At 47.3% G+C, this 15,337-nt stretch overlaps 1 protein-coding gene and 1 long non-coding RNA gene across 2 annotated transcripts in view; one reads left to right on the top strand and one right to left on the bottom strand.

The window, feature by feature from the left end:
• LOC137328071 (uncharacterized) overlaps positions 1-1,991 on the top strand; it is a 36,859-nt gene extending 34,868 nt beyond the window's left edge. The window contains exon 3 of the long non-coding RNA XR_010964605.1: positions 449-1,991. This is a non-coding gene — a long non-coding RNA (uncharacterized lncRNA). The remainder of the gene's footprint in view (positions 1-448) is intronic.
• The window catches only part of LOC137328070 (doublecortin domain-containing protein 1-like), a 485,645-nt gene that overhangs the window by 69,710 nt on the left and 400,598 nt on the right, over positions 1-15,337 (bottom strand). Inside the window, exons 25-28 of the mRNA XM_067994210.1 lie at positions 14,689-14,866; positions 12,519-12,674; positions 10,872-11,072; positions 498-612 (exon numbers count right to left, since the gene is read on the bottom strand). Of these exons, the coding sequence (XP_067850311.1) occupies positions 498-612; positions 10,872-11,072; positions 12,519-12,674; positions 14,689-14,866 (650 nt within the window). The remainder of the gene's footprint in view (positions 1-497; positions 613-10,871; positions 11,073-12,518; positions 12,675-14,688; positions 14,867-15,337) is intronic.

Raw genomic sequence — 15,337 nt, 5'->3', positions numbered from 1 at the left:
TAGTGCGATGAAGTGTCAGCCTCGATTATGTGCTCAAGTGTCTGCAGCGGGGCTTGAACCCACAGCCTTCTGACTCAGAGGCAAGAGTGCGACTAGTGAACGAAGTCTGCCCGTGGACCACCCAGCTACTTTTTAAACCCGTTCTGGCACTGTACTGGTGTAACACTCCGTGTAGTGTCAAACCTAAACCAGTGTGTGACCATCCCCGCCACATCAGTGTTAAATCAGTCCCTAACTCTTGCGATTGCACAAAGTGGAAACTGCAACTCTAAAGCTTCAGTATAAATGCACTCTTAAGGTGATGGGAACAGTAAGCTGGATATTACCATTACTACATTGCACAATTTCAGCCTGTGGTTTTTATTTTAGACATGGGCCCGTTTCATTGCGATACAAGATATCCTTTGCACTGGATCATGTATGTTCATGTTTCATTATAATTACGCAGTTAAAAAAGAAGATTCGAAAGTGAATGGGATAATGGAAACAATGCTGACCTGAAGGATAATTGAACATCCCTGAATTTCCATCACACTCTTGGCGTCACCCGATTTAATTTGGGGCATTGAGACTGCGAGCACCAGATCAGGATTACCCATTAAATGGAAGGTCCTGTTGAATGACAAAGCACAGGATTGAGCGGATTCCCTCTGCAGTAAAAGCATGGCTATGTTGCTTCACACAGGCTCAGCTTAGAGCTAATGATCTTTCTCTTCTTGCATTTGGGCATGACGCTCGGAGGAAAATCGGGTGGAGAGGATCGCACATCATCAACAGGGAATTAGATATATGTGGAAAGAGCAGGGGGATTGGGATTAATGATTAATGAGGGTACGGTAGTATAGTGGTTATGTTACTGGACTAGTAATCCAGAGGCCTGAACTAAAATCCAGAGTTATGAGTTCAAATCCCGCCACGGCAGCTGGCGAGTTTAAATTCAATTAATTAATTAAAAATTCAATTAAATAAAAAAAAAATCTGGATTCAAAATACTCGTATCAGTAATGATGGCCATGAAACGACCAGATTGTCGTAAAAACCCATCTGGTTCACTAATGTCCTTTAGGGAAGGAAACCTGCCGTCCTTACCCGGTCTGGCCGAAATGTGACTCCAGACCCACAGCGATGTGGTTGATTCTTAATTGCCCTCTGAAATGGCCTAGCAAGCCACTCAGTTGTAAAATCTCGCTACGAAAAGTCATGATAAGAATTAAACCGGACGGACCACCCGGCATCGGACACGACAACGGCAAAACACCAAGCCCAGTTGACCCTGCAAGGTCCTCCTCACTAACATCTGGGGACTTGTGCCAAAATTGGGAGAGCTGTCCCACAGACTAGTCAAGCAACAGCCTGACATAGCAATACTCACAGAATCATACCTTTCAGCTAACGTCCCAGACTCTTCCATCACCATCCCTGGGTATGTCCTGTCCCACCGGCAGGACAGACCCACCAGAGGTGGCGGTACAGTGATATACAATCAGGAGGGAGTGGCCCTGGGAGTCCTCAACATTGACTCTGGACCCTATGAATTCTCATGTCATCAGGTCAAACATGGGCAAGGAAACCTCCTGATTACCACCTACCGTCCTCCCTCAGCTGATGAATCAGTCCTCCTCCATGTTGAGAAGCACTGAGGGTAGCAAGGGCACAAAATATACGGTGGGTGGGGGACTTCAATGTCCATCACCAAGAGTGGCTCGGTAGCACCACCAGCTGGCCGTGTCCTGAAGGACATAGCTGCTAGACTGGGCCTGCGGCAGGTGGTGAGCGAACCAACACGAAGGAAAAACTTACTTGACCTCGTCCTCACCAATCGACCTGTCGCAAATGCATCTGTCCATGACAGTATTGGTAGGAGTGACCACCGCCCAGTCCTCATGGAGATGAAGTCCTGTCTTCGCACTGAGGACACCATCCAATGTGTTGTGTGGCACTACCACCGTGCTAAATGGGATAGATTCAGAACAGATCTAGCAGCTCAAAACTGGGCATCCATGAGGCGCTGTGGGCCATCAGCAGCAGCAGAATTGTATTCCAGCACAATCTGTAACCTCATGGCCTGGCATATTCCTCACTCCACCATTACCAACAAGCCAGGGGATCAACCCTGGTTCAATGAGGAGTGCAGAAGAGCATGCCAGGAGCAGCACCAGGCGTACCTAAAAATGAGGTGCCAACCTGGTGAAGCTACAACTCAGGACTACATACATGCTAAACAGCGGAAGCAACATGCTATAGACAGAGCTAAGCGATTCCACAACCAACGGATCAGATCAAAGCTCTGCAGTCCTGCCACATCCAGTCGTGAATGGTGGTGGACAATTAAACAACTAACGGGAGGAGGAGGCTCTGCAAACATCCCCATCCTCAATGATGGCGGAGTCCAGCACGTGAGTGCAAAAGACAAGGCTGAAGCGTTTGCAACCATCTTCAGCCAGAAGTGTCGAGTGGATGATCCATCTCGGCCTCCTCCCGATATCCCCACCATCACGGAAGCCAGTCTTCAGCCAATTCGATTCACTCCACGTGATATCAAGAAACGGCTGAGTGCACTGGATACAGCAAAGGCTATGGGTCCCGACAACATCCCAGCTGTTAGTGCTGATGACTTGTGCTCCAGAACTAGCCATGCCTCTAGCCAAGCTGTTCCAGTACAGCTACAACACTGGCATCTACCCGACAATGTGGAAAATTGCCCAGGTATGTCCTGTCCACAAAAAGCAGGACAAATCCAATCCGGCCAATTACCGCCCATCAGTCTACTCTCAATCAGCAGCAAAGTGATGGAAGGTATCGTCGACAGTGCTATCAAGCGGCACTTACTCACCAATAACCTGCTCACCGATGCTCAGTTTGGGTTCCGCCAGGACCACTCGGCTCCAGACCTCATTACAGCCTTGGTCCAAACATGGACAAAAGAGCTGAATTCCAGAGGTGAGGTGAGAGTAACTGCCCTTGACATCAAGGCAGCATTTGACCGAGTGTGGCACCAAGGAGCCCCAGTACCAGGCGTTTCTGTGGCCGTAAACGTGACTCCAGGATGGTTTGTTGCCTCCCTGGTGCCAGGGTCATGGATGTCACTGAGCGGCTACAGGGCATTCTCAAGGGGGAGGGTGAGCAGGCAGAGGTCGTGGTCCACATTGGGACCAACGACATAGGTAGGAAGGGAGATGAGGTCCTGCATCAAGAATTTAGGGAGCTAGGTAGCAGATTAAAGAGCAGGACCTCAAAGGTTGTAATCTCTGGATTACTCCCAGTGCCACGGGCTAGTGAGTATAGAAATAGGAGGATAGAACAGATGAATGCGTGGCTAAAGAGTTGGTGCAGGAGGGAGGGTTTCAGTTTCCTGGATCACTGGGCCTGCTTCGGGGGAAGGTGGGACTTGTACAAGTCGGACGGGTTGCACCTGAACCAGAGCGGGACAAATATCCTTGCGGGGAGGTTTGCTAGCACTGTTGGGGGGGGTTTAAACTAACTTGGCAGGGGGATGGGATACAGAGTGGAGCTACAATAGGGGGTGATGTGCAGCCAAATATAGAGAAAAAAACAAGTCAGCTTGGAAGACAGGGCAAATATGTGAGGGCAAGGCTGGATGGCATCTATTTTAATGCAAGGAGTCTTGCGAATAAGGTGGATGAACTGAAGGTGTTGATAAACACATGGGAGTATGATATTGTTGCTGTCACAGAGACATGGTTGAGGGAGGGGCAAGACTGGCAGCTCAATATTCCGGGGTACAGAATCTTCAGGCAAGACAGAGGGGGAGGTATAAGAGGAGGGGGGGTCGCAATATTAATTAAAGAATCAATTACTGCCATAAGGAGGGATGATATATGAGCAGGTTCCTCTAATGAGGCCATATGGGTGGAGCTTAAAAACAAAAAGGGGGCAAGCACTTTGATGGGAGTGTACTATAGGCCCCCAAACAGTCAGGGGGAGATAGAGGAACAGATATGTAGGCAAATCTCAGAAAATTGTGCAAATAATAGGGTAATAATAGTGGGGGATTTCAACTTCCCCAATATTAACTGGGATACTCAGAGTGTAAAAGGCTTAGAGGGTACAAAATTCTTAACGTGCATCCAGGAGAGCTTTTTGAGCCAGCATGTAGAAAGTCCTACAAGAGAGGGGGCGGTACTGGACCTAATTCTAGGGAATGTGGCCGGCCAAGTGGGAGAACCGTCACCACACGGACTGCAGCGGTTCAAGAAGGCGGCTCACCACCACCTTCTCGAGGGCAATTAGGGATGGGCAATAAATGCCGGCCTTGCCAGCGACGCCCACATCCCGTGAACGAATAAAAAAAAAGTAGGTAAGCACTTTGGTGACAGTGACCATAATTCGGTGAGATTTAAGGTGGTCATGGAAAAGGACAGGGAGGGGCCGGAAATAAAGGTTCTAAATTGGGGGAAGGCCGATTTTAATAGGATAAGGCAGGATCTGGCCAAAATGGACTGGGATCAGCTGCTTGTAGGAAAATCCGCATCGGAGCAATGGGAGTCTTTCAGAAGGGAGATTGAGACCATACAATGGCAACATGTTCCCGTAAAGGTCAAGGGTGGTTCCAAGAACTCCAGGGAACCTTGGATGTCAGGGGATATACGAGAATGGATTAGGAAAAAAAGGAGGGCTTTTGGCAGATACAAAAGGCTAAAGACGGAGGAAGCCCTAGAGGAGTACAAAAAGTGCAGGGGGATACTTAAAAAAGAAATTAGGAGATCAAGGAGGGGCCATGAAATAACACTGGCGAGCAAAATAAAGGAAAATCCTAAGATGTTTTATAAGTATATTAAGGGTAAGAGGATAACTAGGGAAAAAAATAGGGCCCATTAGGGACAAAAATGGCAATCTGTGTGTGGAGCCGGCAGATGTAGATGGGGTTCTAAATTAATTTTTTGCATCTGTTTTCACTATGGAGAAGGACGATGTAGACATAGAAATACGGCAGGGGGACTGTGATATATTCGAACATATTAACATCGAGCGGGAGGAGGTATTGGCGGTTTTAGCAGGCCTAAAAATGGATAAATCCCCAGGCCCGGACGAAATGTATCCCAGGCTACTGTGTGAGGCAAAGGAGGAGATTGCGGGGGCTCTGACACATATATTCAGAACCTCTCTGGCCACAGGGGATGTGCCAGAGGACTGGAGAACCGCTAATGTAATACCATTATTCAAGAAGGGGAGTAGGGAAAAACCGGGGAACTACAGGGCAGTGAGCCTAACATCAGTGGTAGGAAAATTATTGGAAAAAATTCTGAAGGACAAAATTAGTCTCCACTTGGAGAAGCAAGGATTAATCAGGGATAGTCAACATGGCTTTGTCAAGGGAAGATCATGTCTGACTAATTTGATTGAATTTTTTGAGGGGGTGACGAGGCGTGTGGATGAGGGTAACGCAGTGGATGTGGTATACATGGATTTCAGTAAGGCCTTCGATAAAGTCCCCCACAGGAGACTGGTCAAGAAGGTACGAGCCCATGGAATCCAGGGTGCCTTGGCACTTTGGATACAAAACTGGCTTAGTGGCAGAAGGCAGAGGGTGATGGTCGAAGATTGTTTTTGTGACTGGAAGCCTGTGGCCAGTGGGGTACCACAGGGATTGGTGCTGGGTCCCTTGCTGTTTGTGGTCTACATTAATGACTTGGATATGAATGTAAAAGGTATGATCAGTAAGTTCGCTGATGATACAAAGATTGGTAGGGTGGTAAATAGCGAGGAGGATAGCCTCAGTCTGCAGGACGATATAGATGGGTTGGTCAGATGGGCGGAACAGTGGCAAATTGAATTTAACCCGGAAAAGTGCGAGGTGATGCACTTTGGAGGGACTAACAAGGCAAGGGAATACACAATGAATGGGAGGACCCTAGGCAAGACAGAGGGTCAGAGGGATCTTGGTGTGCAAGTTCACAGATCCCTGAAGGCGGCGGAACAGGTAGATAAGGTGGTAAAGAAGGCATATGGGATACTTGCCTTTATTAGCCGAGGCATAGAATATAAGAGCAAGGAGGTTATGATGGAGCTGTATAAAACACTGGTTAGGCCACAGCTGGAGTACTGTGTGCAGTTCTGGTCGCCACACTACAGGAAGGATGTGATCGCATTGGAGAGGGTGCAGAGAAGATTCACCAGGATGTTACCAGGGCTGGAGCGCTTCAGCTATGAAGAGAGACTGGGAAGATTGGGTTTGTTTTCCTTGGAGCAGAGGAGGCTGAGGGGGGACATGATTGAGGTGTACAAAATTATGAGGGGCACAGATAGGATGGATACTAAGGAGCTTTTTCCCTTCGTTGAGGGTTCTATAACAAGGGGACATAGATTCAAGGTAAAAGGCGGGAGGTTTAGAGGGGATTTGAGAAAGAACTTTTTCACCCAGAGGGTGGTTGGAGTCTGGAACTCACTGTCTGAAAGGGTTGTGGAGGCAGGAACCCTCACAACATTCAAGAAGCATTTGGATGAGCACTTGAAATGCCATAGCATACAAGGCTACGGACCCAATGCTGGAATATGGGATTAGGGTAGACAGGGCTGATGGCCGGCGCGGACACGATGGGCCGAAGGGCCTCTATCCGTGCTGTATAACTCTATGACTCTATGACTCTATGACTCTAAAATTGAAGTCAATGGGAATCAGGGGGAAAACTCTCCAGTGGCTGGAGAGATAGCTAGCACAAAGGAAGATGGTAGTGGTTGTTGGGGGCCAATCATCTCAGCCCCAGGACATTGCTGCAGGAGTTCCTCAGGGCAGTGTCCTAGGCCCAACCATCTTCAGCTGCTTCATCAATGACCTTTCCTCCATCATAAGGTCAGAAATGGGGATGTTCGCTGATGACTGCACAGTGTTCAGTTCCATTCGCAACCCCTCAAATAATGAAGCAGTCCGAGCCCGCATACAGCAAGACCTAGACAACATCCAGGCTTGGGCTCATAAGTGGCAAGTAACATTCGCGCCAGATAAGTGCCAGGCAATGACCATCTCCAACAAGAGAGAATCTAACCACCTCCCCTTGACATTCAACGGCATTACCATCGCCAAATCCCCCACCATCAACATCCTGGGGGTCACCATTGACCAGAAACTTAACTGGACCAGCCATATAAATACTGTGGCTATGAGAGCAGGTCAGAGGCTGGGTATTCTGCAGCGAGTAACTCACCCCCTGACTCCCCAAAGCCTTTCCACCATCTACAAGGCACAAGTCAGGAGTGTAATGGAATACTCTCCACTTGCTTGGATGAGTGCAGCTCCAACAACACTCAAGAAGCTCGACACCATCCAAGATAAAGCAGCCCACTTGATTGGCACCCCATCCACCATCCTAAACATTCACTCCCTTCACCACCGGCGCACTGTGGCTGCAGTGTGTACCATCCACAGGATGCACTGCAGCAACTCGCCAAGGCTTCTTCGACAGCACCTCCCAAACCTGCGACCTCTACCACCTAGAAGGACAAGAGCAGCAGGCACATGGGAACAACACCACCTGCACGTTCCCCTCCAAGTCACACACCATCCCGACTTGGAAATATATGGCCGTTCCTTCATCGTCGCTGGGTCAAAATCGTAACCCTTCCTAACAGCACTGTGGGAGAACCTTCACCACACGGACTGCAGCGGTTCAAGAAGGCGGCTCACCACCACCTTCTCGAGGGCAATTAGGGATGGGCAATAAATGCTGGCCTCACCAGCGACGTCCACATCCCGTGAACGAATAAAAAAAAAATTAGCTCTTTCCCTCCTGGGACTTGAAATCAAAAGTTTCACACAACTTGGTCCATCACGGGTTTGTGGCCAGAGAAGGCGATGAAGAGATGACGTCTGTATCAAGGGAGCAGAATTTAGAACAGGGGTTGGAAGTGATGGCTTCAATCTTTGCAATGTTCAGTTGGAGGAAATTTTAACTCATCTACAACAACATCAGTCAATCAGGCAGTCTGACGTCACTGAGCTGGTCGTGGGGTCGATGAAACTGGTGGAGAGATGGAGCTGGCTCTCTGTCATCAGCATCCTGCATACGATGTCGCTGAAGGGGCAGAGGGTCGATGAGGAAAAGCAGAGGGTTCAGGATGGATCTTTGAGGGACTCCGAGGGTAACATTGTATGTGGCATGGAGAGAGGCCATTGCTTGAGATGCACTGGCTGAATTTGGGACAGGAAGGAGTCGAACCACATGAGGGGAGCTGGATAACAGAGGAGAGGCAATGGAGAAGGATGGCATGGCTGAGAAGAATAAGCCATCATGACCACAGTCACGACGGAGTTCATTTGCGACTTTGGCCCATAATCTCCTCTGTTCTAACAAAGCAGCCACAATTCTTCAAGTCTTTATTCGCATTTATATTTCCTCATGTGACAAAGATATCGGCAGATGAGAAACAATTGAATAGTTTCCCTCCCAGACGTACATTGAAATGGTTAAATACCACTTAGGGCAATTTGTTCCTGACAGCTGACCCCTTATTTAAATACAATACTTGCATGTTGGATTTTTCTCATACCATTGCTATATGCATTCAAGTTCCTGCCATGTGCAGACCTATCTGTAATCAGCAGCTGTTGTCTTTGTCAGTTTTAAACCAACACGAGCAACTTCAGAGAGAGCAATTTCCAAGTGTTTCGTCCATGTTGGAAACCTCATGGCTCTCAAATCAGCCACAGGTTGTCGAGTCAAGGAAGTATTTCAGGCTGAACATATTTGAGCCGTGAGCATTTTAAGTTGGAGGCACAGGCTCATCAGATTTCTCTGCTGAAATCGTTTGTGGAGGCACTGCAGTCGGGCTTGGGATCAGCACCTTGCCGCTACAGTCATCACACATTGCACGTGACTGCAGAGAGATGCAGTCACATCTAATGACCTACTTTGCCGCCTTACTCAATGCATAATAATATATATAATAAAAATACTTGCATTTATGCAGTACAGTATCATGACATCTCAAAGCTTTTAACGCAGTCAATTACATTTGGAGTCCGGTGACTATTGTTATGTGGACAAATGCAGTGGCCATTCGCAAACAATAGAACGAGCGACCAGTTAGTGGTCCTGAAAATGTGCGGGCCACAGTTACCATGGTGATGCCGGGACTGGGTCTGCCGGTGGCCCTCCAGCACTGACCTTATTGGGATTTGTGGGGTCAGCAGGTGGGAATCTTATTTACGTGGGGCCAGTAGCAATTATGGTTAAACCACATGAGTAAATCAGAATTGGTTTGACCTGTACACTGGCAGATCACAATGACTCTCCAGGACAAAAGCTACAGCTCGGGAAGAGCAAACACAGGAATCAAAGGTCGCTGAGATGACAATGTAACAGGATATTGACCAGGATGGAGTTGTATGTTCATCAATCTGTTCAATGGCCTAAGGGTCATAAAACCCCCAACAAAGTTAAACCCAGCTAGACAATGAAATTGATGCAATTAAGGGGAAACCAGATAAACACATGAGGGAGAAAGGAATAGAAGGATATGTTGCTAGGGTTAGATGAAGTAGGGTGGGAAGAGGCTCGTGTGGAGCACAAACCAGTTGGGCCGAATGGCCTGTTTCTGTGCTGTACATTCTATGTAATTCCATATAATGTAATGAAAGCTTGTTTTAAAATCATATAAAAGACAGATACGAAGCAAAACTCAATAGGAACTTTAGCGAACTTCAAGCAGGGGTACTGGGAACGGCCTGGATAGCCATTGCTCATGATTTCCGGGAGGTTCTTTACACGCAAGTTTCTAGACGTAGGACTGCATGCGCTGCTCTGTATGTAGTTTTAAGATGAATGTTTTGAAATGATAATAAATGTATTTAATTGTCAGACATATTACTGTCTTTAGCTTTACAAATCTGTTTATAAGAAGGATAAGGATTATCCAACGTACGGTGCCTACTTGCCACCAGGGTAGGATGCCCAGCCACCTCCACTGAGCCCCCGCTCAGCCCCCAGTATTAGGGGACAGATCCAAACTTTTCTTCCCTTGCCTGGACCCTCCCACTTGAGCCCTCCTGGAGGCCAATACATCTCATTTCTCTTGATGTACCAGCAACAATGTCCTTTACTAATGTTAACTAATGTCCTTTAGGGAAGGAAACCTGCCGTCCTTACCCGGTCTGGCCTATATGTGACTCCAGACTCACAGCAATGTGGTTGATTCTTAATCGCCCTCTGAAATGGCCTAGCAAGCCACTCAGTTAGAAGGCAGCTCACCACCACCTTCTCAAGGGCAATTAGGGATGGGCAATAAATGCTGGAAAATCAAATGTTATGCTGCACCCTTTCTCAGCTGGGATGCGAGAACTTCCAGCATGGAGACTCCCTGTCTCTACCTCCCTCCTATTTGGCATCACAGGTCTCTTAAGAGGCGGCCAGTGGTTCCACCCCTTCTGCGGATGACCAGGAACTCCCGCAGTCGGCCGGGGGAGCCCAACATAACCAAGCCCCTGCCTTCTTCCGGTAGGTTCTGCTGGACTCTGCCAGAGTTACGGTGGGAGTTCAGTAGAACCCTTGAGGAAATTAAGGACCAGTGTGTTTTTGGTTGTACTGGTTGAAGGACTCCAAGTTCCCCTCCAAGTCACACACCATCCTGACTTGGAAATATATCGCCGTTCCTTCATCATTGCTGGGTCAAAATCCTGGAACTCCCGACCTAACAGCACTGTGGGAGCACCATCACCGTATGGACTGCAGCGGTTCAAGAAGAAGGCCCACCATCACCTTCTTAAGGGGAAATTAGGGATGGGCAATAAATGCCAGTCTTGCCAGCTATGCCCACATCCCAAGAACAAATTTTAAAGAAAGCAAACTCAATGGTATTCCTACAGTACTCAGCTACAAGGAAAGCTTTGGACAAAGGATTTTTATGTGTATTTCTACCTGTTGTATTCTCTCAGTATCCAGCGTTGAAAGATGTCATCAGCTTTCTTCTCTACTAGTGTCACTTCCATGCCTGGCCGTGCATTCATCTCAGGAACTCCCACCACAAGCCAAGGATAGCTGCAGTTTATGATGTATCCGTCTTGGAACTGAAACTGTTGCTGATGTATTTGTTGTAGTTTGAGAGGCTTCGGCCGGGGCCTGTGGACGAATGCTAAGTTGATGTGAATTGCATCAAGTACGTGAGAAAATGTCGGAAATCCCTGGGCCTTCCAGCGCACCCCAATTGGCCTGTCGGGGAGCCGAGCCCACACCTGCCCCAAACAAGGCCATTAACACAGGAAAGGGGGAAAGGCCAGAGCCTGGGGAAGGGACTCCTAGTGGCAGGAGCTCCCACATTTCTCTGTCCCTCAGAGGCCCGGCAGAGGATCAGCCATTGGTGCCGCCTGGTGAGACCAGGAGTATCAGGCTGTCAAATGGCGAATGTGAGGCCTACCTGGGTTGGGGGGGGGGTGGCCTTAGAAAAAATGTTTAATAGTATTTAAATGTGGACCCCTTACAAAGGTGACCCATGGGGGAATGTGTTATTTTCCTTCTGGGTTGTGGGGAGGGGGAGGTCTCCCTAAAGAAGTCCGCCCTTGCGTCGCAGTGCGGCCTCGGGGAGGCAGATGCCCGAGATGCATCTCTGTGGCTCAAGCAGATGGGGCCTTACAAACTCTAATGGATTCCGCACCGGAAGTTACCAGAGGGCACACCCTGGCACTTACACCGCCATGTACACTGATTTTCGGCCCTGTACATTTTTTTAAAACTATAGCAACAGTGTAAACCTTTTAAACGATAAGGAGAAATTGTAACACAAAAAACACAACACCATGTTTAAGAGTCACCGAACCTATCGTCTGAGGAATGTACACCTGTAGAATTTCTGTTTGCCCAACACAGTGTGACTCCCTGTATAGGAGGACCCCAGTTACCCAACTTAACAGAGTGTAGGCCCAGGCTAGCCGAATGGAACTCCAAGTACACTCATGAGTACTGCTGAAATTAAACCAGCTAAAACCGTGCGGCTTACCAGCCAAGAGCACTGGTAACCACCCCTTGTTCAGCTAGGACCACCCTATCCATTAAAGCAAATGCTTGCAGGGCGATTTGGAGCCAAGTAGGAAAAATCCCATCATCCCGATCCCCTCAGGTTCCGTTAATCGGCCAGACTAGCCGGCCAGCCATTAGCAGCACCCTGGATTACTTGGGTGAGACTCGCCAAGGCTTCTTCTGCCGCACCTGCCAAACCCGCGACCTCCACCATCTAGAAGGACAAGGGAATCAGGTGCATGGGAATACCATCACCTCTATGTTCCCGTCCAAGTCACACACCATCCCGACTTGGAAATATATTGGCCGTTCCCTCATCATCGCTGGATCAAAATCCCGGAACTCCCTAACTAATACCACTGTGGGAGCACCTTCACCACACGGACTGCAGCGGTTCAAGAAGAAGGCCCATCACCACCTTCTCAAGGTCAACGAGGGATGGGCAATAAATGGCAGCCTTGCCAGCGAGGCCCTCATTCTGAGAACAAATTAAAAAAAACTATGGGCCTGACTGCTTCAGGTATCGGATTATCAAAAAAAGTGGCACTTAACCTGTATTTATTGTACAGTTCAACGTTAGTGAAAGACCGCCCATCTTCTCGCTGTGAGACTTCATCATCATCAAAGGCCTTGGAATTTCTTTCCCATGGATAATGGCCCTTAGGCTGCTGAGCGCCAAGAGCTAGATGGGCTCTAGCATGTGCATCACTGGAAAATACAGGAAAACATGGCAGAACTTTCTCATACAAAACTTAATTTCTTTAGCGTCACCATATATTTTCTTGGAAGGAGAAGTAAGTGTTGAGATGTGTTAGAACACCGATACATTGCACCCGCGGAAAGGTTCACACACTGCGCAAACATATCTCAATTCTTTTCTCTCTCACACACACACATACAGACTCACTCACCGATGATGATCTGGGCTGGTTTCAATCACCTGAGGGGGTCAGAGTGGAATTTTCCAGGGTATTTTTTGCCATATTGGCCCTGGGCTTTTTCTCTTTTTTTTGCCTCTCCCAGGAGATTACATAGCTGTGGTGGAGGAGGGTGGGGAGGAAGGGAGGAAGTGTTTAGTCATGATGCTCCGACCCTCATGGTGTAGGGCAGGCTTGATGGACCAGTGGGTCTTTTCTGTATCTTCGTATGTTCGTAAGATTTCTCAGGGACCAAAACTGGCCAAAGTGGCACAAGTGATACTCACCCATCAGTATCATTCAAGCCAAGGCTTGAAAAATTGGGGGTTCTTTTATTAGGGCAGAGGAGGTTATAAGGTGATTTGATAGAGGTGTTTAAAATTCTGACGGATGGGCTAGAGTAGATAGAATCAGACTGTTTCCAGTGATGGATGTGTCTAGAATGAGGGGACAGAGATATAAGATTAAATGTGAGAGATTTAAGACAGAGAACAGGAGAAACTTATTTACACAAATTCAGTTGTTGTTTTCATATCTTTGCACTCTTCCCTTGGAGAATAGAGTGATGTAATGGGAATATCCTTAAGTTGATTACCAGTCTGTCATGCTTCAACATAATCACTGACCATAACCATCTGAAAGGGTGGTTAGTTCTATACAGCAGGAGGGTTTTATGGGCTCTCACAATTCATACGATGGGGGGGTCACCCACACCCATCGGACATGAATATCCCGCTGGTGTTAATCCAGAAATCAGAGCTAGCGATCCCTGGGACTGTCCGGAGCAGGGTTCGAATCCTGCACCTTCTGGTTGAGAGGTGGAAATGCTACCACTAAGCCAAAGGTTTGCTCCAAATTAGTGATTGATGGAGAGACCATGCCAACATTTAAGAATAAGTTACACAGGTGGTTCAAGGAAATGTGTTTAAAGGTATATGGGAACAAGGTGGACACATGGGAGTAGGACTACTGCTCACGTGGAGGATAAACATTGACAGGTTAGGCTAGACTGCCTGTTTCCGTGTTGTAATTTCTATGTAGTTCTATCTAAAAGACTTGGAAGTTTCAGGTGTAGAAAAGTAATGCTGAAGTATGTGAAGAGACTAGACAAGCTGGGATTATTCTCTTAGATCAGAGAAGGTTAAGGGGAGATTTATTAGAGGTGTTCAAAATTATGAGGGGTTTCGATAGAGTAGACTGGGAGAAAGTGTTTCCACTGAGAGGAGGGTCAGTAACCAAAGGCCACAGATTTAAGATAACTGCCAAAAAAAATTTTTACGCAGCGAGTTGTTATGATCTGGAATTCACTGCCTGAAAGGGTGGTGGAAGTAGATTCAATAATAACTTTCAAAAGGGAATTGGATAAATACTTAAAAAGGAGAAACTTTCAGAGCTATGGGGGAAGAGCAGGGGAGTGGGACTAATTGGATAGCTCTTTCAAAGAGCCGGCACAGGCAAGATGGGCTGAATGGCCTCCTTCTGTGCTGTATGGTTCTATGATTCTATAAGTATGGACTGAGATTTTCAACATTAAAAAGAAAGAACTTTTTTCGTCTTCCATGACATCCCAAAGCAGATTACAGTCAATGAAGTAGTTTTGAAGAGTATTCCTATTGGCCTATTCCTGATCCTATCTTCCAATGTTTCTATGTTCCTATGACATCCTAATTAAACATCTTTTGGTCTTTTCTTCCTATCAGTATACCTGTCCATCAAAAAGGACTGCTGTTGAAAACAGTGGTCCACATATCAATTACAAATGTCTAAAACAAAGTTTTTGCTATATTCAGGCTTCAATTTCTTACAGTAAATCATTTAAGATGTTTCCATCCTTGTTATGGTCTTCATCAGTTGTTACTGTCCAGGGTTGGTCTTGCTTATCTGGTTCACGTGTGGTTTCCTCATGATCAGTGTCCACTGCACATTCTGCTAACACCATCTTGGCTCCAGGTATGAGATTACCCACAACCTCAAGGACCAAACCTGCATGGTAATAAACATATGTTAAAATGGGATGCTAAATGATCTGCCTTTATAAAGCGCCTTTCACAACCTCAGGACGTCCCAAAGCGCTTTATACACAATGAAGTACTTTTCAAATGTAGTCACTGTTGTAATGTAGGAAAAGTGGCAGCCAATTTGCTTGCAACAAGCTCCCCCAAACAGCAATAAGATGAATGACCATATAATCTGTTTTAGTTGTTGGCTGAGGGATAAATATTGGTCAGCACACTGGGGGCAATCTCCCCTGCTCTTCTTCGAAATAGTGCTGTAGGATCTTTTACTTCCACCTGAGAGGACAGACGGGGCCTCGGGTTACCATCTCATCTGAAAGAAGACACCTCCAACAGTGCAGCACTCCCTCAGTGCTGCACTGGGAGTATCAGCCTGGATTATGTGCTCAAGTCTCTGGAGTGAGATTTGAACCCACGACCTTCTGACAGAGGCGAGAGT

This window comes from Heptranchias perlo, chromosome 12, assembly GCF_035084215.1.
Source record: "Heptranchias perlo isolate sHepPer1 chromosome 12, sHepPer1.hap1, whole genome shotgun sequence".
In the NCBI taxonomy this organism is placed as follows: Eukaryota; Metazoa; Chordata; class Chondrichthyes; order Hexanchiformes; family Hexanchidae; genus Heptranchias; species Heptranchias perlo.
This window is presented reverse-complemented; position numbering and strand designations above follow the sequence as displayed.